This window comes from Podarcis melisellensis, assembly GCF_964234715.1.
Source record: "Podarcis melisellensis genome assembly, chromosome: 15".
Lineage (NCBI taxonomy): Eukaryota > Metazoa > Chordata > Lepidosauria > Squamata > Lacertidae > Podarcis > Podarcis melisellensis.
The window spans coordinates 7249347-7272395 of NC_138532.1; the positions used below are offsets into that span (position 1 = coordinate 7249347).

The following is a 23049-nucleotide window of genomic DNA, read 5'->3' on the forward strand; positions in this document are numbered from 1 at the left end:
CCATATAAAATGTCATAAAACCTCAAAACCACATCCAGGACCAAAATCTGGGAAGTGAGCATCATTTAAAACCATCATTGCAAGTGGAGGGACCTCCTGCTTAGCCCTTGATGTGGAACTCCAGCCCCGAGGGGGAGAGGAGGAAGAGGGCAAACTCTGGCTGCCTCCACTTCAGCGCATAGCTGACCAGGCACATCTTGCGGGAGCTGGTGGCAGCAGCAGCAGGTTGACTTCGAACCCACAGCCCGATGGCGAAGTTGTTAAGGTAGTGGTGAATGGCATCTTCCAACTGCAGGCCGCTGCCACCACTGGGGAAGTGTAGATCAAAAGATCCCCCCTCAACGGGTGGGCCCATAACAAAGACTTGGGGGAAAGCCGTAGCCCCTCCATCTCTCACCTCCATGCCCCCACATCACTGGTCCTCATCTCTGGGCAATAAGGGGCTCTTACCACATCCCTGCATGTTGGGGCTGCATTGTAGGGACCAGCCTCTTTGTGGGTGACCTGAGTGAAGTCAACCTGTGGGACCGAGCCTTGCCCGAGGTTTCCATAAAGCAGCTGGCAGCCTCAAGGACTCGGTGGAAGTTCCCTGGGAACGTGGTGAGCTGGAGCACACTGGTAGCAAAGAAGCCTTCCTCTGTGCAAATCAGCACTGCAAGCCAAGACCCAGGTAAGTGGGCTGGTGCAGCCAGATATATAAGCTAATCGCCAAATGGCACCTTAAACCTAAGTTACAGTCGCCGCAATGGAATCTCTAGGCACCAACTCCCCCCCCCCCATGAATATTGTTTTCGTTGTTATCATTTCTATACCGCTTTATATTTTAAAGGAAAAATCTCAAAGCGGTTGACAACACATTAAAACATCCCATCAAACAATTCAGAATAAAACAAATTCAAGCACCTAGGGAAATATTTCAGAACCTTTCAATAACCTTTAGCTTTGTCGACCAACTTAATTAAAAGAGTGCTGTAGTGGTTAGAGTGTCATAACAGGACCTTGGGAGAACAGGGTTCAGATCCCCAGCCAGCCAGCCATGAAGCTCATTGAGTAACCTTGGAGTCAGTCGCAGCCTCTTAACCTACCTCACAGGGTTGTTGTAGGCAATGACTGAGGAGGGAGTGAACCATGGAGTCCTTGGAGGAAAAGGTGGGCTATAAATGCAATAAATAAGCTCTTCTACCTACCTGCTTGGGACGGGGGTGGCGCTGTGGTCTAAACCACCGAGCCTAGGGCTTGCCGATCAGAAGGTTGGCGGTTCGAAACCCTGCGACAGGGTGAGCTCCTGTTGTTCGGTTCCAGCTTCTGCCCACCTAGCAATTCGAAAGCACATCAAAGTTCAAGTAGATAAATAGGTACCACTCTAGCAGGAAGGTAAATGGCGTTTCTGTGCGCTGCTCTGGTTTTGCCAGAAGTGGCTTAGTCATGCTGGCCACATGACCCAGAAAAACTGTCTGCGGACAAACGCCAGCTCCCTTGGCCTATAGAGCAAGATGAGCACACAACCCCAGAGCCGTCCACGACTGGACCTAACTGTCAGGGTATCTTTACCTTTACCTTTACCAACCTGCTTAAGAAAGAAGGGCCAGCCAGATGGAGAGGTAGTTGCCAACCTGGCACCCAGAGATTGCCACATGGTCGCAACTGGACCTGTGCCAGTCACAAAACGTGCCTGGCGCCTGGCGAATTTAAAACACTGGATGAAGCCCAGGAACAAAGGGGGGGTGAGGGCAGGCAGCAGCTTGGGCTACTAAGGGGACAGTGTGATGTCACCATATGACCTTCATCTCGGGTTGTGGGAAGCAGCTTTTAGCTCCTGTGAGACATGGGCTCCGGACTGAGAGGAGATATGAAAGCTATCTTCAAATATCTCAAGGGCAGTCACATGGAAGGTGGAGCAAGCTTTGTTTCCCCCCGCTCCGGAGGGTAGGGCTCAAAGCAATGGCTTCAAGTTACAAGAAAGGAGATTCCAACTAAACATTCTGTCATAAGAGGTGCTCAACAGTGGAATGGACTTCATCTGAAGGTGGTAGACTCTCCTTCCTTGAATGTTTTTAAGCAGAGGTTGGATGCTTGAGTTGAGATTCCTACATTGCAGGGGGTTGGGCTCGATGACCCTCGGTCTTCCAACTCTGTGATTCTGTGATTCTGTTATTCACCACAGGCACCGCCTTCCTGTGGTTTGGTTTCCTTCGGCTCAGAGGCAAACAGTCAGCCCTGTGCACCGATCCAGAGCAGTCCCTGGTCTATACTGAGCTTGCGCTAGACCAGCGCCTCAAATGTGCTTTCTGGGGGCTGCAGCCAAATGGTCGACTCCGCAACATCGCAGACCCTCCTTCCTGCCTTCAGGTAAATGGAACTGGCACTCCCTCTCCTGAATGACGTCAGGGGATAAACTCTTTGATAGTGGTGGAGTGAGGGGTGCAGGAGGAATCGGCCACCCTATTTATTTATTTATTTATTTATTTGCATTCTATGACTGCTTTTAATCTCAGTCGTCTCTTTCCAGTCTCTCAAATCTACAGGGTAAAAGCTTTTTTTTATGATATTGGTTAATTTGAAGTGGTTGCTAGATCACAGCAACTCCTTTCCCAGTTTTTATTTATGTTCTTACTAAATTTTTCTTAAGTCACAGTAGAACACACAAAGAGTCTCTGTTTTCACATCACTGAATCGTTCCAACAAAGCAATATGTTGTAGGCAATAAGGGGTCACCCAGACTGCTTTCGATTCACACCCCTTAAAGCAGCTTAAATTTATACAAGCTTCTTTTTAGGAGCTAATTGGTTCTCTCTCTCACACACACACACACATTTATTTCCCCTCCGCTCCTGAGAAAAATGAATAGGAACCTAGACAAGCAGGGGGCGGGGTCCTTTGCAGGGGGTGCCAACACCCCAAATGCTTTAGGGAAAGAAATGCAAGACTCCGGGAGTAGCTTGATAGTGCTTCAAAACAACCTGCTCCGGGATAGTTCAGGGTCAGGGTTTTGAGCCCCAAGGTGGGCCAAATAATCTTGCAAAACAGAGCATTGGAATACAGTGGTACCTTGGTTCTCGAACGGCTTATTTGTTGAACAAATCGGCTCCCAAATGCTGCAAACCCGGAAGTAAGTGTTCTGGTTTGCGAACGTTTTAAAGGAAGTCAACTGCAGCTTCCGCTTGGGGGAAGGAAGCTCCTGCAGCCAATCAGAAGCCGTGCCTTGGTTTTCGAATGCTTTCAGGAGTTGAACAGACTTTTGGAACGGATTAAGTTCAACAACCAAGGTACCACTACTGATGAGCCTTGTGGTCCCTTCCAGCTCCACATTCTATGATTCTATGTACAGTGGTACCCCACAAGACGAATGCCTCGTAAGACGAAACACTCGCTAGATGAAGGAGTTTTTCGTTTTCTTAGTCACTTCGCAAGACACATTTCCCTATGGGCTTGCTTCGCAAAACGAAGCTTGCCCCGCAAGCTCCGGGGATAGCGGGGAAGCTCAGTGCATCTTCCCCGCTGTCCCCGGACCTCTTCTGAAGCAAGGGGCAGCGGGGAGAAGATCGCCTTCCCCTCTGTCCCCAGACGGTCTCCATAGGAACGCATTGATTGATTTTCAATGCATTCCTATGGGAAACCGTGCTTCGCAAGACGAAAAACTCGCAAGAAGAAAAAACTTGCGGAACGAATTAATTTCGTCTTGCAAGGCACCACTGTACCTTTGGGGGGGGGGGTGAAACCCCACTGGCTCTTCTGCTTATTTTCCAGCATGAACCTGAGGAGACGGACGGGGCAGCAGGAGATTCCTCACCCTGATGCTGGTGGAGGCCTCTTGGCTAAGTCCTGGGGTGTTGCTCATGCATTTCAAAAAACCACCAATTAATTAATTACATTGATATACCCTGCTTCATCCAAAGATCTCAGGGCAGTTCAAAAGATTAAAGAACAGGATAAAAGCACAAATAAATTGTTTGAACAGAAACAAAACAAAACCAGCCTTTAAAACAAACTTAAAAGGCTGTAGAATATTAATCAGCCCACAATGTTATTTTTGGAAAGGTGAAGACTCACTGCACAGATATACATAAAAGGTCAGTGTTGTTGTTGTTTTAAATGCAACACAATGTTTTAAAAATGCAACAGCCCATTGAGTGCAGACTCGCTGACCAACCGTTTGACTTGGTGGCAGGTAGCCTCAGTGGCGAAGGCAGTCTCTCTTCCCCTCACACCAGCTGTATACCCACCATACTTCATTTAAAACACCCCCGTTCCAAAAGGGTGCTGGGAATTGTAGCTTTGTGAGGGCTGAGCTACAGTTCCCAAGATTATTTAAAGGAAGGAGATGAGCATCAGGGATATGGCACACATGCAGCCACCAGCACTGCCGGTTTGAAACCAGCTTGGAACAGCATCCACTGCCCTGCATTTCCCAGCTCTAGAAATGGCATTTTTGTGTGAGGGCTGCTATTTTCTTTTAGGTGTTCCTTGTCCCTTTCACAGAAAAACTACTTGCTTAGGAGTCATGAGAGTTAAATAGATTTAAGTCTGTTGTTCCGGGGTGACATCTCAAGGCAGTTTTTAAATGTTTGATTGTTTTGCTGTGTTTTTATATTCTGTTGGAAGTTGCCCAGAGTAGCTGGACAACCCAATCTGATGGGCGGTGTAAAAATAATAAAATTATTACTAAATTATTATTACAAAGAAAGGAGCTCTGATTCCTGTGGGGTATCTCTGTGTGAGTTCTTGTGCCAGCTTGCCGATGAGCTCAGTTGTTTGTGGGCTTCCCCCCTTCAATAATTAGTTTTCAGTTACAATAATCCAATGGTAGCCTCATTATAACAATGCCAAGTTATAATACAATTATGAACCCCAGTCATTCAGATGCCAAATTATATCATTTCGGAGGCCTCCCATGTGCTAGAATTGATGGTTTGATGATTTACTTTGTTTCTGCGTTCCAAAATCTTATTGATCTCAATTCCATTCCATTCAAAATAACACTCCCTTATACAACAACTGCAATATTAACGGCATCCATTCATCTTGACACATTAAATGATTTACAAATCTGTAGGTGAAGCACTCAAACTATATCCTTATTCCTTCTATGTGTGACAATTATTCTGTCCATTGTGTTCCTTCCTGTCCGGTTAGCTCAGTTGTTTAAAGTGTGATTCTAATAATGCCAAGATTATGGGTTTGATCCCCGTATAGGTTCATATTCCTGCATTGCAGGGAGTTGGACTAGATGATCCAGTGGGTCCCTTCCAATTCTCTGATTCATGCAGGCTTCTCCCCTGTTCTCTGTGCAGGTGGCACCAGACGGAGTCTCCTTGTTGAGCAGTTCAGACTGTTCCACGGACACCAAGAGCTCCTTTCGCCTCTTACCGGACCAGCGGCTGCAGAATCTGCACTTGGGGTTCTGCGTGTTTCAAGGAGTCATTCACACCAAGCTCTACCTGGGAAAGTGCACCCCACAGGCGTTGTACTTTGTGCTGGATCAGGGTGCGTTCTTTAAAAAGTATACTTGCCCCTCCCTTCCTCCAAGGAGCTCAGGGCAGCAGACATGACTCCTCCCTCCCCTTTCACATTTTATCTTCACCACAACCCTGCATGGTAGGAGGCTTGGGTGAGGCAGAATGACTGACACAACACCTGGCGCTTCGTTGGGGCTCATCTCACACAGCCAACAGTTTAGACTGCTTCATTTTGCTATGGGGAGGGGTAAGCTGTGATGAGCCCAGCAGGTGTGTGTGTAAAAGGAAGTCTGATGTATTTGTTAGCAGACTTTGCAGGTTGTGTGAATTAGATTGGAATAATCACTTACAGTTTTCAGAATTCAAAGGCTTTATTCATGCAAGAACTATTTATAGGTTGGGCGGAGATGAGAGAGAGAAAGACATTTGTCAGGACAGAATAACAACAAAATAGCTCAGGGTTGAGGGGCAGAGTTAACCGAGGCTACAAACAAGTGTTGACTAGATTGTTAGACAAACAGTGCCTTGTATGGTTTAAAGTAACACATGTGGAAATTCAGTGAGAAGGAAATGTATTTGTTTTTCTCCAACGGTGTGCAAATCATGCTCTTTGCCATTTCCCCCTGCAGATGTGTACTGCCCCCAGTCCAGGGCCTGGAGATCCAGGAAGGAGAAATGCCTCTTCCTCGTCTTGGATGCAGCCCTTGAGTGGAGCCAGGCCCTGAAGTTCTGCCAGAGGTTCCACGGTGGGAGCCTGGCCACGCTGAGCAGCCCACAAGATCTGGTGAGCAGTTGCTCTGGTCTGAGCACAGGGAGTACCTGAAATGGCACCCAGGGCTGCCAAGAGTCATTTGGGCCCCAGGGAAGAAGAAAAAATGGGGCCCCCACCCAGCAAGGGCTGGCCAGCTAAAAGTATTTACACAGGATATAAAATAAATTTGTAATCTCATTTTTATGTTAATTATAAACACAATAACATTTGCTTGAATTGGTTTCATTCTGGATTGTTTGATTGGATGTTTAAATGTGTTGTCAACCACTTTGAGATTTCATTTAAAATATAAAGTCGTATATAAATGAAATGAATAATAATAATGACAAAAATAACAATAAATCCCACTGGGGGGAAATATGGTGCCATTGCGGTGACTGTAAATTAGGTCTAGATCAGTTGAGTTTCTAACACTGATCACTCTGCCTCATGATAGAGCCGGCCCTACATAGGTAATGGTGCTGGGCTTCCCAGTCTAGGCTCTTTGCACTCCTCCCAGCATCTCCTTGGCACTCAGGCCTCTCCACCCTGCTGTCTCTGGTGGCCTTGCACAGTTTGCATCCTTTGGGGTGTGCTGGCCGGCAAGATCCCCACTGCGTGTTTTCGACTGGCGAAGGAGAATGACCTTCTGTGTTCCTCCACAGGTCTGGCTGCAGAAAGAGCTGGAGGTGAGTGTCTGGACTGGGCTTCGCAGTGGCAGAGGTTTGTGGCATTGGGCCGATGGGGCACCCTTCAACAAAGCCTTGCGGCGGTAAGTAAGAACCCCTGAGAAAGAGACTGTGGGGCGGGATGGGTGGATTGGGGCCATTTGTCTATTAAGTTGGCAATCCTGTGCACACCTGCTTAGAAGTGCATCTCACAGAACTTAATAAGAACCACTTCTGAATAATCGGTCAATAAATAATAGAAGCAGCTATAGTGCAGAGATTGAACACACTCGCTGCCAAGTCATCTTGCCATCCGTACAAGAACCCAGTAAGGTAGGACACTATCATTGCCACCATATTGCATGTGGGGGAAGGTATGGGGAGAGGCTGCAGCTGGGAGAGAGTTAGTTGATCTTACGCAACTTTCAAAGGAGTTCTTTTTTTATTTAATTACTTTTTTTCATTGTATTGTATGTTGAAAAGTCTCAACCCCCCAAAAAAATATCAAAGGAGTTTGAGGTCTCCTAAGGAGCTGTTCAGGTCCTGAAGGTCTGATAGAGAAACGTTCAGAGGAGCTGTTTCATTCACCAGGCTTATTTTTGCCTTGATCTAGCAATTGCAAGTCTTGAACAACTTGCTTTGATTTCCAAGAAGGTTGTCTGAGAAACATGGGACTTGAAGCCAAGCCAAGGGGACGAGATGTAAAACTGAGCACCTCAAAAGGGCACAAGTCAGCAGGCCTGCCAGGCGCCGTCTCTGACTTCCCTCACCCTCTCGCATTCTCTTTGGGGCCAGCTTTGTTCTCTCACAGGGTCCCTCGGACATAGAAACCTGCATGCTGGCCCTGAGCTCCGGCTTCCTGAAGGCCGAGCCGTGCCACAGGCCTCACCGCTGGATATGCCAGGCCTCTCACCAGAGTGGTAAGCAGAGCTGCTTTGGGCTGCAGACTTTTTTCATTTCATAGAATCCTAGAGTTGGAAGGGACCCTTAAGGTCATCCAGTCCAACCCCCTGCAACACAGCTGTCCCATACAGAGATCGAACCTGCAACCTTGGCATTAGCAGACCACATTCTAACCAGCTCAGCTATCCAGGCTGAGTTTTCATTTTGGTATTTATGGGGCATTCCTGAATTGCAGGGGGTTGGACTAAATAATAGTAATAATAATAATAATAATAATAATAATAATAATAATAATAATAATAATTTTTATTTATACCCCGCCCTCCCCAGCCAGAGCCGGGCTCAGGGTGGCTAACACTAATAAAATCACAGTAAAAACATAATAGGGGAAGGGGGGGGGGCAAATTTAAAATACCAATTAAAATGCAATTTAAAATGCAGCTTCATTTTAAAATAGCCGATATATCAAGACCATAAGGGGAGGGAAACATAAGGGTCCAAACCGAGTCCAAACCAAAGGCCCTGCAGAAAGATGTCAGGTCCTGCAGGGCCCTAGTCTCTTGTGACAGAGTGTTCCACCACGTCGGGGCCAGTGCTGGAAAGGCCCCGGCCCTAGTTGAAACCAATCTAACCTCCTTGAGGCTCGGGACCTCCAAAGTGTTGTTATCTGTGGACCTTAAGGTCCTCCGCGGGGCATACCAGGCGAGGCGGTCCCGTAGGTATGTGGGTCCTAGGCCGCATTGGGCTTTAAAGGTCAAAACCAGCACCTTAAACCTGACCCTGTACTATACCGGGAGCCAGTGCAGTTGGTAAAGCACGGGATGAATGTGATCCCGCGGCCCTCGTGGTCCCTTCCAACCCCACAATTCTATGATTCTCCCCTCCCCTCAGGCTCCTACATGACCTTCCCTGAGAAGTCCTTCTATGGTGCTCCCTCCTTGGACCTGAGCTTCCCTTCGCTGGAGGCTGCCAAGCGGCAGTGCTCTGCCTTGGGCACGGGGTGTGACGCCGTGGTCAGCTCTGCAGGCGGCCACCGTCTTGCCAGGGGGACACGCCTTGTGGCCCTGGAAGACCCTGACGCCAGTTCGGCTGCTGCCGTGCATGTCAAGACGAGCTGCCGGCCCGGCTTCTCTGGCCAGGACTGCCAGTCGATGTGCCCCCGGTGTGAGCCAGGCCTGAGCTGCAACCCGCTGACGGGCCTCTGCGATGGATTCCTGCGCTACAGGGAGGCAGCCGGTATGTGCATCTCAAAGCAGTGGGCTAATGGGGCTCTCCTCCGAGCTGTCCCTGATGCAGCCACCCTCAATCCCATGCAAAAAAAAAGGTCACATTTGGAGAAACAGGGTTAAACCAGTCGTGGCACTGGCTCCAACCGCCAGCCCTGGAGCCCTGAGAGGAAGGAGGGCTGGTGGCCTCGTTTGGCACCATGGAGCCCTTCAGACCTTCTGCTGCTTCTCTCCCCCCCATAACCTCCCTTGCCACCTGTTTGCTCCCTTGCCCCAGTGCAAATGGAATTGCAGCTGCCTTCAAGCTTGTAGCTCTTCCAGAATAATAATAATACTTTTTATTTATACCCCGCCCTCCCCAGCCAAGGCTGGGCTCAGAGCAGCTTGCCAGGAAGCCTCATGCCTTCTGACTTAAAAACCCTGCTCCTGAGTGCCAGGAGCCGGGGGTCACCCTGCAGTTACTTGGTGCACAAGGGTGTGTGGTTGCCGAGGAACCCCCTGGCACCGCGGTCAGCTAGTAATGGCCAAACCCCTTTCCCTAGCGGCGTATGCCTCTCTGAAGTGCCTGCCCCTGGATGACTGGGTGTTTGAGCATGGAGCCTGCGTGTCCTCGGAGCACTACGGCAGGCAGGACGAAGCAGCCTCTGCTTGCCAGAGGTACCTGGGTGCTACCGTGCAGAAGGTCAAGGTGAGATGGGGTCCCTGCTGGAGGCTGGCGGTGGGGGAGGAGGCAGGTTCTGGTGAACTTCTCACATTGGAACCACCATAATTTGACTTGACTAGAGTTGAGAGGGACTCCAGTGGCCATGGAATGGGTGTGCTAATGCCAGCCTCCTGGAGATGGGCTGTGGGAAGGGGTCCTGGGTAGTGCATTTTTTCTAGGAAAAAGGTGCCGGTACTCTGGGTAATTGCCCTGGGTGCAAAATTTCCCCAGGGCCAAGAAAAACAAATACATGTAAAACAATTACGTGATTTACTGGAACTTCATTGAGATCTTGATATATAGTAAAGGTAAAGGGACCCCTGACTGTTAGGTCCAGTCGTGGCCGACTCTGGGGTTGTGGCGCTCATCTCACTTTATTGGCCGAGGGAGCTGACATACAGCTTCCGGGTCATGTGGCCAGAATGACTAAGCCGCTTCTGGCGAACCAGAGCAGCACACGGAAATGCCATTTACCTTCCCGCCGGAGTGGTACCTATTTATCTACTTGCATTTTGACGTGCTTTCGAACTGTTAGGTTGGCAGGAGCAGGGACTGAGTGACAGGAGCTCACCCCATTGCGGGGATTCGAACCGCCGACCTTCTGATCAGCAAGTCCTAGGCTCTGTGGTTTAACCCACAGCGCCACCCGCGTCCCTATCTTGGTATATAGAGATGCATTATAAATAACTTGCTGCATTATGCATGCCAATTTTTACCACAGGGGTAACACTGTCCAACATTTTGCCAGGACCTGGGCTCGCATCTCCTTCCCCAAGCCCAGGAAGCATTTGCCCAGCTTAGGGAAGAAGGCACAGTGCTCTAAGGGGGTCTGCCCGGCTTTGGGAAGGAGGCAGCAGGGCTCCAGAATCCTGTCACAGCCTCCTGCCTCCTTGGGAAAGCAGGCGTGATGCTCTGAGGAGTCCAAGAGCCCTCCCTCCTCCTCCCCTCCAAAAAGGAGATGGCTTTGTGTACCATTGTGTCCCACCAGAAAAAAGCACTGATCCTGGGACAGGCAAAGTACTTTGAACCTGACATGCCTGATCACTCCCACAACCTTCCCTAGTCTTGCCCCAACCAACCTGGCCAGGGATCAAGGGGGTGATGATGGGAGCCCAGCAACATCTGACTGCCCCACAGGCTAAGCTGCCCCATCTCTCCCCTTTCTTTCTTTTTTTCAGGCCAGGGCTGGCTTTGCTGGTGGCGAAAGAGGAGGCTCAGAGCCAGGCAGCTTCCGCTGGGCTTGCAAGCGACCTGAAGGTGGGAGTATTCTCTGGGGAGAAAAGATGATGATGAGAACTTATTAAATTTGTATACCGCCTTATTTGTATACCGGCAGGTCTCAGGGCTGTTCTCAACATAAAATCACAATATCACAAAATCACAAAATACATAATAAAAACAAGAACAACCCAGTAATCCCACTGGCTCCCCAAACACATTTTAAAAGGGCATTGGATGTCAGTCAGCCAAAGGCCTGGTTAAGGGGAAACATTTTTGCCTGGCACCTAAATCCCCACTCAATCTTTCTTTGATGCACTATTGCCAACGTATCCTTATAGTGGAGAGGTGGGGAATGTTAGGGGTCTTTTGCCCTTTGTCACACTTCAGGGGATGCCCTCGGGAGCTGAGTTCCAGGCTGCATACACACCTTATATTTAAAGCACATTATCCAATGTACCTGGGAACTGCATGTTGTTAAGGGTGCTGGGGAGTTATAGCTCTGTGGGGGGTAAACTACAGTTCCCAGTTTTCGGGTGGAGGAAATGTGCCTTAAGTCGCCTTGTTCTGTACATTGCCAGGAAGAGCTTTCACTTTATTTCTCCCGCTTCATGGTATCCCCACACAGATGTGGACCTGCCATCTTTCAGGGAGAAGCTGCTTCTTCCTCAGCAGGGCTCGGCCCCCCAGCAGAGGCGAGCGTCACTGCAGGAAGCCAAGGACGCCTGCTACCTGCAGAAGGAGGGCTGCACGGGGCTGCTGAGACTTAGCGGGGCCTATTACCTGGTGGCAGGGACGGTGTTGGTGGACAGCCCGGGCTCGGACGCCATCCTCTACGTGAAGGCAGGTGAGTGGCTGCTTCTGCTCCATTTGAGATGCAGGAGGACAGGGAGTGTTGGAATTCTAGCCCGTCTTGAGGTATGTGCCTATCTGTTCAGGCACCGGCTGAATTCCTTAGACCTCCCTCCGGCGACTCCTGGCAGGATAAAACTACATACTCGAGGTCCGTTCCGGCGATTTTCCTCAGGCTGTGAGGAAAACACACCAACTGCTCCTCTCTCCCCTTTGGTGTCCCCAGGGAGGGGAAAGAAGCAGACAGAAATCTATTTACATCTTTTATTCCTGTCTTTTACTTCAGTACAGAGAAAACATGTCTGCACTCATCAGCAGTTAGAATAAACTCCACCCATGTCCTTCCAGCACAGGTCATATGACAAACCCACTGAGCTAACATCCGGTGCTCAGTACAGAATGGACTGCCCCTTTGTTCCCATGGCAACAGTCACAAACTTCCTGTTTGGCTTTCCAGCCACAAGCAGCAGACTTGGCTGCTATAGCCTTTGCTTGCTGCCGCATTGCTGCTTTAGAATAACATACTCCCCCTAAAGTATCAATGCGTGCTGCGAGCAAAGCGTCATCCAGAGAAGAAAACAAACAGTTGTTATACTTATAACATTCCCCTGTTGTTTCAGTTCCACCCTTGGAACTACCCGCCACTGGTTTTACCAATGTACCTCTCTGGTTGTGTGACTTCCAAGGAATGAGTGCTTCTGCATTACCTTGGTTAACAGCTCTCTGTTGTGCCTTTGTCTCTGACTCAGACACAGCTTTAATCTGACCTTGGTCGTTTACAACAGCAACAGCTAAGTTAGCAAACTCTTGTGAATACCTCTTTGGTGGTACACCCTTTGTTGCTCTCTCAGACCTACGTAAGAGGTGCTGCTCTTCTTTGATTTCTGGTTCAACCTTTGGACTCTCTGGAGAACCAGTACTAAGCTTAATCAGTGGTTCATCCTCCTCTTCTGAGGGTCTAGTCATTATGTGAGATTTCCTCTCAATGACTGTGACAACTGAGCTGTCTGAGCTATCGCTGTCATCATCAGTACTACTGAACTCAATAAGATCAAACTCATCATCAGAATCATCAGAATCATCGTCACCTGTGGGAAATGTGTTAACAATCACTCTCTCCTGTTCAGGAGCACTCTCTAGAAATTTTGTGAGAATCACCTTACCAGATTCAGACAAAGTTACTCTGTAGAGACCCTTTTCATAACCCACAAAAATGCCTCTGGCATTCTTTACCCCACCTGGAGCTTCTGTCCTCACATGAGACCCAAAAACCTTGAAATGGGCAACAGAAGGTTTTCTGTGGAACAGTTTCTCAAAAGGAGAACATCCCAACTCTTTTGAAAACTTTCTCAACCACGTGTAGCAATATGACATTAGCGATTCAGCCCAGTACTCATGTGGCAGATGTGAACTAAGCAATTGCGCTTCCATTCCCTTTTGCAATTCTTTGTTCACTCTACTACAGACACATTTGTTCCAAGCTTCTTCGGAACTAGCAATTTTGTGTCTTATCCCTTTCTTCTTCAGGAACCTCTGGAACTCCTGTAAAAAGAAAATTGGCTTCTCATCTGTGCAAAGACAATCTATGTCAGCATCATGCATATTTTTAACCTTGTCACAAAACTCTTTAAACCTTTCTAAGGCTTCTTTCGGTCTCTCCAAAAGATAAAGCCAGACAAAACCTGTAAAAGAATCAACACATATTAGGTAATACTTTGCATTGCCTCTAGAGGGTGCTAGAGGACCAATCACATCAGCATACACCCGCTGAAATGCCTTGTTGACCCTCGAGGTCACCTGCTTGGCGTCTTTCTCAGCTACACCTGCAAAAGAGATCATGTTAGAATCACAAGAATTACATTCCATGTAATCACTTTGATCAAAAGGCAACAAATACAGTCCATCTTTCTCTTTGGCAGAAAGATACAACTCTCCATCTTTGTAGATCTCGCAGTTCTGATCATCATAGGACAGTTTTAGTCCCTTTTTGGCAATCTGCGAAACGCTGAGCAGATTAAACTTCAACTCTGGAACCAAATAAACATTGCTTATAGTCAAGTTCAGACTTTTAAGATACACAGTCCCAATTCCGGTCGCTTCCAGCTTTTGACCGTTGGCTAGTTGCACCGCGAAGCTTCGCTTCTCAAACGTAGAAAATAGTCCTCTGTGTCCTGTCATGTGAACCGTCGCGCCCGTGTCTAGGACAAAGAAGTTTCCCACCTCTGGTGTGGCTTTTAGCGACATCAAAGCCTTTGCAGTCTTTGCCTTTGGCTTGGTGTGACCTTTGTCTGACGCCTCAGACTTTGTGGAGCTTCCCTTGGCTCCTCTGTTCTGACGTGGCTTCTTGCAGTACCGCTGAAGATGCCCAGTCTGGTCACAATTGTAACATCGGACAACGTTCAAAGCTTCAGCGTCTCCTCCAGTAGCAACAGCAGTGGGGGCGTTAGAACTCCGTTCTTGGCTCCCCCTGTCCTTGACTTCCAGGGCGGAAAGTCTGTCATGTTCACAAAGAACCACGGCAAAGACCCTCTCCGAAGTGAGATCCGCTGCTGGGAGAGACCCCAGCTGACTGGCAACTGTTTTGTAAGTCCGATTCAGGCTGTTGATCACCATGAAGCAAAACACTTCCTCCTGCAGACGGAAATTGCGTTCCACCATCTGTTGACGCAGAAATTTCATTTCCGTCAGGTGCGCTTGAACATCTCCATCAGGCGCAAGCCTCAGGTTGGTCAGCTTCTCAAAATACAGCAGCGCTGAAGAACCTGCATCTCTCTGATGTGTCCTTCTCAGCGTGTCCCAAACATGTTTCGCGTGGTCTAAATCTTGTATGTGGATCAGCTGCGAATCTGACACACACAGAATTATAGCAGTTCTGGCCTTCACATTCTGTGACTCCCAAGCACGTGTTGGTGCTGCTGGGATGGGGTTCTCAATCACCTCAAACAGTCTCTGATTCTGCAGCAGGGCCTTCATCTTAATAGACCAAGATGCATAATTGTCACTGGTCAGGAGGTCTGGAGTAGGCAGACCTCCCCCCTTCTTGGCATCCATTTTGAGTCCTTGCATTGACTCTCAAACACAAGCCTCTAAAATCCAATAGCTGGCTTGTTTACACTCTGTGCACCTGGCAGCTCTGAACGCTAGCTGCGTTGGAAATTTCCAAGAGCTCTTCAGACTGTGTAGTCAAAACATTCCATTTTAACTTTCACTTCTCCTCTCTGAGGCATGGCCTTCGTTGAAGGGCGTCGCTTAGCAACAGTGCATTCCATCCCTTGAACAGGATTAACCACAGGAATGTTTGGAATGCGGTTTCTCTTTTGACTGGAGCTGTTTCTCCCATCTACTGCTCCCCGTGAAGCAGAGAATAACTCAATCTGCATTCACACTTCTAAGCCCGAAAATCTCATACCTGGGCTCCGTTGCTTGGCTATCAGATTCCTCTGGTCAGCTTCTGGCTGCAGAGAATCAGCCTTCTCACCTCAGGCTTCCATGGAGGCCACTTCTTGATGCAGAGGTCGATGAAAACAGCAACCGGCGTCTGCTACCACTGTTGGAATTCTAGCCCGTCTTGAGGTATGTGCCTATCTGTTCAGGCACCGGCTGAATTCCTTAGACCTCCCTCCGGCGACTCCCGGCAGGATAAAACTACATACTCGAGGTCCGTTCCGGCGATTTTCCTCAGGCTGTGAGGAAAACACACCAACTGCTCCTCTCTCCCCTTTGGTGTCCCCAGGGAGGGGAAAGAAGCAGACAGAAATCTATTTACATCTTTTATTCCTGTCTTTTACTTCAGTACAGAGAAAACATGTCTGCACTCATCAGCAGTTAGAATAAACTCCACCCATGTCCTTCCAGCACAGGTCATATGACAAACCCACTGAGCTAACATCCGGTGCTCAGTACAGAATGGACTGCCCCTTTGTTCCCATGGCAACAGTCACAAACTTCCTGTTTGGCTTTCCAGCCACAAGCAGCAGACTTGGCTGCTATAGCCTTTGCTTGCTGCCGCATTGCTGCTTTAGAATAAGGTTGGGAAGGGGGAATAGTAGTGGGTTGGTAGATTGGGGGTGGAACACCTCCCTCCCTCCATTTCAGGGATGCCCCTGAACACTGCACAGCCCAGCAAGGTGCTTTAAATGTGTCTTGTGGTGGCAGGTTAAAGGCCAACCCAGTGTATCGCAGTCTGAGCTTGTGTGGATTAGAAGTCCCTTCGTCAATGGATTTCAGGAGCCTCTCCCAGAATAAATTCATGCCTGGCTTACTGCCCTTTGACCCATCCTATCTGGGCTGAGCAAGGGATACCGGTGGCGCTGTGGGTAAAACCTCAGCATCTAGGACTTGCCGATCGCATGGTCGGCGGTTCAAATCCCCGCGGCGGGGTGCGCTCTCATCGTTCGGTCCCAGCGCCTGCCAACCTAGCAGTTCAAAAGCACCTCCGGGTGCAAGTAGATAAACAGGGACCGCTTGCCAGCAGGAATGTAAACGGTGTTCCGTGTGCTGCGCTGGCTCGCCAGATGCAGCTTGTCACGCTGGCCACGTAACCCGGAAGTGTCTGCGGACAGCGCTGGCTCCCGGCCTATAGAGTGAGATGAGCGCAAAACCCTAGAGTCTGGCAAGACTGGCCCGAACGGGCAGGGGTACCTTTACCTGTACCTGGGCTGAGGAATGTTTGCAGGTTCAGCTGCATGAGAAGACAGGAGATGTCTCCCATTCTGCCTCTGCCTGTGCCCTGTTTCCAAGAGTGGCCCGTCAGATGCTTCCGGGGAGTCCCCAATGAGGGCTGGGAGGCAATTTCATTATTTATTGCTTATTTATTTCAGCCCAAGAGGCTTCCAGTTAAAACAAGGCAGTCCCTGCAGGCTTATAATCTAAAAATCATGACAGCCACACACAAGGGAAAAGGGGCAGGGAGGGAAGAGAGAAACAGCCTTTCCCTGATGGTCTTCAGAGGCTGAATTGAAACAGAGATCCCACTCTGGTGTCAATAAAAGCTTATGATTTGCTGGAGAGGAGCAAAGACCCGGTGGCCAAATACATCACACAAGGCACGAAGGGAGCCCTAAGCCCACCTGGCCAGTACTGAGACTTTCCTCCCAAGTCCAGTGCTGAGAGAGGCTTCCATGTTGAGGCTGGCCATTCCTCCTGTGTGTTGGTGTGTGCCTGTGCCGCCAGGTTCAAAGGCTGAGCTTCAAAGCTGCAGGATCTGACCCCTGACACCTCCAGTGACTTCTGCAGGGCCTCCAGCAGACATGCCTCTATCCAGAGTATCGTGAGGCCAGTCAGAGGGGCTGGTGTCTCCAGGTAGCTCACTGCCTTAACCGACAACTCTCTGTCCTTGCAGCCTGCTCCCTCAGCTTCTGTGGGGATGGGTGCCGGCGGCGCTGCTCTCCGTGCTTGAGCACATCGACCTACAACCCCCTGACGGGCCAATGCGATGGGCGCCACCTGCGCTGCGTCCGTCGCTTCACCCCCTCGTGCCTTCATGGTAGGTTTGGGGGGCGGGGCGGAATATGAGTGACATAAAAATGCTGCAGCATGGCTGAGTGAGGCCTTGTTGGCATATGACACCTGCGCTCAGAGATCCGCCCTGGTTGCTGATTTGCTCCTGCACCGAGTTCAAGGTGTTGCCATTTACATATAAAGCCCATGGCAACTTGGGACCAGTTTACCTACGAGATTGTGTGATTACATGTGCCTATCAACTGCTTAAAAGGTAAAGGTAAAGGGACCCCTGACCATTAGGTCCAGTCGTGACCGACTTGGCATAATTGGCATTGCTACAGGTGCCACAGATACACTTTGTTATAGCGGTGTGGGGTGTGTGTACAATTTGACAACAAAACATGCAAATTCTATAGCAAAACCAAAAATACCATCAAATTGACCTCCCCTCCCCCTCTCATCTGTGGTTTCTTTCATTTTATCTTTACTGCTGCATATCCAAACCAATACCTTATTATTTATTTTCTCTAATAATTTCCTTGAGTTATCTTTACTGCTCATTTTACATTAACCTTGCTAATGTTTTAAGTTGTTTACATTTTTTTAAAAAAATACTCAGTAAATTTCCCCCAGTCTTAGTTAAATTTCTTTCTTCCTGGTTCCTTACTCCTCCCATCAAAGTTTAGCCATCTCCACATACTCCACCAAGCACCTACACTTTGGAACTCACTGCCTATTGAGATCAACCAGGTGCCTTCACTGTACTCTTTTCAGCACCTGCTAAAAGCATCCTTGTTTAGGCAACCCTAGCCAGGTGTTTGGAAAGTGGATGTGAATTTCTGTCTGTTTTAGTACTTTAACTTCTGTATGTTTAAAAGTATTATTGTTAATTTTCTTGATGTTACTGTTTTATTTTTGGGTAAGCCACTTTGAGGTGTGTGGCTTTTTTTAAAAAAAAGCAGTGTATTTTTTTAATGAAATAAATAAGTACAAGGCAGGCCTTTTTTTGCTCCATGACTCCCACTGTTGGACGCATTTCTTTAGCTTAATCATTTACACTCATCTTTTCTGTTAATAAAATAAGCCAAGTGGCTTTGTGATAAAAGGGAAAGTCAACATAGAAAAACAAAACAATACATCATTGGAAATAACAACATCGTCAAGAGGCAGCAGCACTACAACTTCACAGAGAACAGGCAGGCTGGCAGGTTAGAGTCAGGGTCACGTTGCGAAGCTACTACTTGTCTGCCTGTGGTTGTTTTCCAGGTTTGGTGAGCTCGAGATGTCCACATGCTCCTGGCTGGTGGTTCTGGGACGGTCACTGCTATTACGTGGAGGAGCACAGCAGCAAGAACTGGCAGGGGGCAAAAGCCGCCTGCCAGACATATGGAAAAGACGTGGGCCTCCTGACCCTCAGCAGTGCGAAGGAAAAGGCAGGTTGGGAGCTAGTCATGCTCCCAGGTGGCATGGCTGGCGCTCCTTGCTTCACTGTGGGGTAGCTGCCAGTAAGCTTGTGTGGCCCAGTTCAAGGCCAGTATATGAAGCCCTAAATGGCTTGGGCCCATGCACCTTCCCCATTGCCAACCATCTTGGACTCTGCAAAATCAGTAGGTGAAGCCTATTCAGGGATGTTACTACAGGGCCTTTTCAGTGCTGGCTCCCATTTTGTGGCGTGCCCTCCTCACTACTGACTTTTAGGAGGAAATTTCCAAGCATTCCTGTTTGCCAGGCATTTGACGGCTGAAGGACAATGTTCCTGGCAACCAACCCTCAGATCACTGGGCGGGAGAACGTTTCCCACTTTTGGGAGGCTGTTCTAACTCTTTATAGGTGTTTATACCTACAAACATTTTGTTTCAATATATGGAGCTATGAAGCACATTGCTGCCGCCAGAGAGCTGAATGTTCATGTTGTAAATGAGCAGGTTAAACCAGCGGAATGAGCCTCCTCTCCCATCCCCGTCCGTTCTTCCCCTCCAGGCCTGGATAGCAGCCATGGTGCAGAAGAACAGCTGGACGGGGCTGAATGATGTCAACAGACACGGGACTTGGACATGGGCAGAGGGTCGAGCAGCCAACCTCTCTTCTCCCTGGTGAGTGTTTTGAGGGCAGGTGGCTGCCTTCAAGCAGACATGGGCAACCAGGCCAGCATTGACAAGAAAGACTCCCTCTGTGCTGGGCCAAGGGTTGAACCTGGGACCTCCAGCTGGCGTGGCCTGTCCTGTTTCGCTGCCTGAGGCAAAACATGACGGTGCTACCCATGCTGTCTCTATGGCTTCTGGGTTCTGTCAAGGTCTTGCGAGCATCCCATGAGATCACGTGCTGTTCTTGCAAGATCACCCTGGAAGCTGCTGCTGCAGCTGCTTCTCTTCGATTCAGTGGAGACAGTGGTGGTGGTGGGATTCACACCCCTTGGATTCTGGCACCTGAGGCAGCTACCTCAGTCTGTCTCATGGAGGGGCTGGCCCTGTTCTACAGGCAGAGCAGGTGCTTCATCACTGATAGAGGGGCTCCCTTGCTTTATTGGCCCTCTGGCAACCAGCTTATCCAGCAAACCTGAATCACAGAATCATAGAGTTGGAAGGGACGCCAAGGGACATCTAGTCCAACCCTTATGCAGCTTCTGAAGGAGCGCCTTTGTCTAGGAAGACTGAGGAGGGACAGTGATCATCTCCCTGCATCTCCTGCCACCACACTGTCAGAACTGCACGCCTCGCTTGCAAGGCTTAGCACCTCATTCCAGGTCCCCATTGTCCTTCCTTCTCTGTCTGTGATTTTGGCTTCCTTGGCACTTGCCATTCCTTGTCGAGAAGTTGGTGCTCCCAGCCACGTGTGACCCATTTTTGCTTCCCTCGCTAGGTTGGTGGATACACAGCTTGCTACCGGGGGCTGCCTGGAGATTGGGCCGCAGGGAGAGGGGCAGGTGGCTGCATCCTCCTGCTCCGAGCTTAAGCCGTGGGTGTGCGAGGGGCCACTGGGTAAGTGCTTGCCAAGACTTTAGAAGGGGACAATGTCATCAGGTCCCAATGCTCTCACCTGGCTCTCTTGGCCAGAGAGCCTCTGCTCCACTGAATGGACTTTGGGAATGATGGACAATGGTCATAATCAGGGAAAGCGGCTTGGGCCTCATTCTGGATAATATCCCCCTGCCTCCTCCTCAGCACCCCGGAGTTCCTGTCCGACAGAGCCTGGGTGGAGCCACTGGAATGGCAGCTGCTACTTCTGGGACCCCTCCTTGGCCAGCGGGTGGCAAGAGGCCCTGCATGCCTGCCGGAGATTCAAGAATACAGAACTGCTGCACCTGACCTCTCCACAAGAGAAGGTATGGCTTTTCTGTACCAGCATCCCTCCAGAAGCACAGGGCCCCTCATGATGACCTTTGATGGCATGCTGCCCATGGAGTTGGGCTGCAGTTTCCAGAAGACGGCTCCCTCACTGGCCCTCCCCTCAGCCTGCAATCAAGGGGCAAGTGGTGCTTGCCCTAGGGAAGCTGGAGCCCTCTCCTTCCTTGATATTGACCTTTCTGGAGAACCCTGTGCCACCCTATATGTGCCCAAGTCCCCCACCCCTCTCCATGCAGGGAGGCAGGTGAAAGGTCAACTGAGGCATCATGGGATGGTTGCCTTCTTTCCACCCACCCTGAGGTTGCGGTTGCCATGTTTGTTCTAGGACTGGGTCCGCTCAAACTTTGGAGGCTCCTTCTGGACGGGCTTGAATGACCTGAAGGAGGAATCCGTCTTCCGGTGGACAACACAGGAGCCCCTCAGCAAGCAGATGGCACAGTGAGCACCCGGGTGGTTCCTCCAGGGCCCTTTGGGTGAATGGTGCTGGGGAAGGTCATGCCCCACCAAGCTTTAAGTAGATCAGCTCAGACACCCCCCCCCCAACAATGCTATTGTTTTGTAATAGAAAATAGCTCAGCTTAATCCAAAATGACCCAGCTGGCATTGCAGCCCCTGACTGGGCACATGCAATGGGATCCAATCCCAACCCAACTCCTGTGAGTCTCCTCCCTTATCCATCAGAGCTTCCTGACATCAGTGGCTGGGAAAACTGCATTTTCCATTCCTCCTTGTACATGGTGCACTGTATAGCCTGCCTGCATCCCTTCTGTTTGTCTGTCTCTCTTTTTCCTCCCTTCTGCCTGCTGCCACCATCAGTGTAGCAACCAATGAACAATGGGGCTGGAAGGAACATAGTTTGAAGGACTGTTGCTGGATGAGAGCTTAGGGGAAGGAGGGAAGGAAGTGAACACTGCCTTAACTCAGATGAGAATCTGAGCCATGGAAGAATTGGTTGGGAGGGTAATGCTGTTCATCTCATATTCGAGGAAAGCATTGCATTTTGAACCAGGAAATATGAGATGTGGCAATACCTCTGATGATGAATTGAATTTATATGCTGGCATCCTAGTCGAGAGCATTTGCAAAATTCCTTTTGGAGGGAGCTCTTGTGACCCCCCCCCCAGAGCCCAGGAGCACAAACAACCCTCTTCCTTTTGCTTTTGTGTGTGGGGAAAGGTACCTGAAGGATGATATGGCTGATGGGGGCCTGAAGGACTGTGTGTGGTTCAACTCATCAACGGGGCTTCTCAGTGATGCCAGCTGCAAGGAGGAGAGGCCCTTCCTGTGCAAATGTAGTGAAGGTAATTTGTTTATTTGTTGAATTTGTGAGTTGCTTTATCTTGCCCAGGGCAACCCAAAGCTTCTTACAACCAACCCAACCCTCCTTCCCTGAGGAGGGAGCACACAATCCCCGTTGCTCTTTCTGAATGGTGAAACTGGGCCCCTGCCCATGCATGTACCCCTTTTGAAAACTACCTGAGACCCTGGCTGTTATTTTTACTTGTTGGTTATGATGGTCTTTTCTTCTGCTCTGCTCTTTCACTTTGCTTTTATGTGAGTCACCTTTGGGGGTTGTTTGGGGGACAAAAAGCAGCATTCGAATGCATCTGCAAATAAATAATTTTACAACATGCCATGTAAACAGGATCTGTTGGTGGTTTTAATTGTGGAGCATTAGCTAAGCTGGCCACACCATGTTTCCCTTCCCAGCAGCCACGGAATGGTTTGATGAGCAACCTGGCCACGGCGTGGCAGGAGAGCCGTCCGTGCTGTACCCCTCCGCTGAGAGCCTGGAGCAAGCGAAGCAGGAGTGCCTGATGGAGCACAGCGTGTGTGCCGCCATCCTCCAAACAGGGACTGGCTTCTATCTGATAAGCTCCACGGACAGCATTGTCGCCAAGCCAGATTCAACGCTTTACAGGTGGACCAGTAAGTGGGTCTTGCATAGGGACAGGAAGAGAACCCTCTTCGTGTCCTCTGCTTGAAGAACCTGATAGTTCCTCCTTGCAGAGGAGTGGAGCTTCCAGGTGTAGTGGCAGTGCACTTCTCTTCAGGGAGAAGGAGGTCTCCTTGGGGGCTTTCAGAAGGATCTCTCAAGCCCCTGCGAGCAGCAGGGATGCTGGAGTAGATCTTGCTTAGATCAGCAGGGCTCTTCTTATGTCCTTGTGAGAGAAAGGCATCACCAAAGTGTAATTCTGAACCATGATTTACCTTGGAGTCAGCACTGCCTACCCAGGGGCAGAGTGCCACCCCCAGCGATCTGCAACATGTCTGCATTCCGGCTGCTCCGGTGAGGAGCACATACAACAGGTCATCCAGGTCTGCAATGCAAAGGCCTCAGGGTCTGTCCAAACTGGGGTTAATGCAGATCATGAACCACTCACGCCTATGTTATTCCCCCCTCATCCATCTGGGGGTTCTCCTCCAACATCTCCTCCCTAAACCCAGAGATTCCTTGTGCTTTGGAAATCCAAACAGGAGAGCTG

At 49.5% G+C, this 23049-nt stretch overlaps 1 protein-coding gene and 1 long non-coding RNA gene across 3 annotated transcripts in view; one reads left to right on the top strand and one right to left on the bottom strand.

The window, feature by feature from the left end:
- LOC309358086 (uncharacterized protein) overlaps window positions 1–20192 on the top strand; it is a 43197-nt gene extending 23005 nt beyond the window's left edge. The window contains exons 13-25 of one of the 2 annotated variants that reach the window (XM_081890842.1): window positions 482–670; window positions 2165–2349; window positions 5292–5484; window positions 6086–6240; window positions 6873–6979; window positions 7671–7795; window positions 8670–9014; window positions 9547–9692; window positions 10886–10964; window positions 11554–11772; window positions 17119–17262; window positions 19200–19312; window positions 20079–20192. In XM_081890842.1, the coding sequence (XP_081746968.1) occupies window positions 482–670; window positions 2165–2349; window positions 5292–5484; window positions 6086–6240; window positions 6873–6979; window positions 7671–7795; window positions 8670–9014; window positions 9547–9692; window positions 10886–10964; window positions 11554–11772; window positions 17119–17262; window positions 19200–19249 (1937 nt within the window). In that variant the 3' untranslated portion in view covers window positions 19250–19312; window positions 20079–20192. Of the gene's footprint in view, window positions 1–481; window positions 671–2164; window positions 2350–5291; window positions 5485–6085; window positions 6241–6872; window positions 6980–7670; window positions 7796–8669; window positions 9015–9546; window positions 9693–10885; window positions 10965–11553; window positions 11773–17118; window positions 17263–18485; window positions 19177–19199; window positions 19313–20078 lie in introns of those variants that run through there. The other variant, XM_081890841.1, reaches the window with a different exon arrangement.
- LOC309358325 overlaps window positions 1–23049 on the bottom strand; it is an 87052-nt gene that overhangs the window by 58012 nt on the left and 5991 nt on the right. The window lies entirely within an intron of this gene.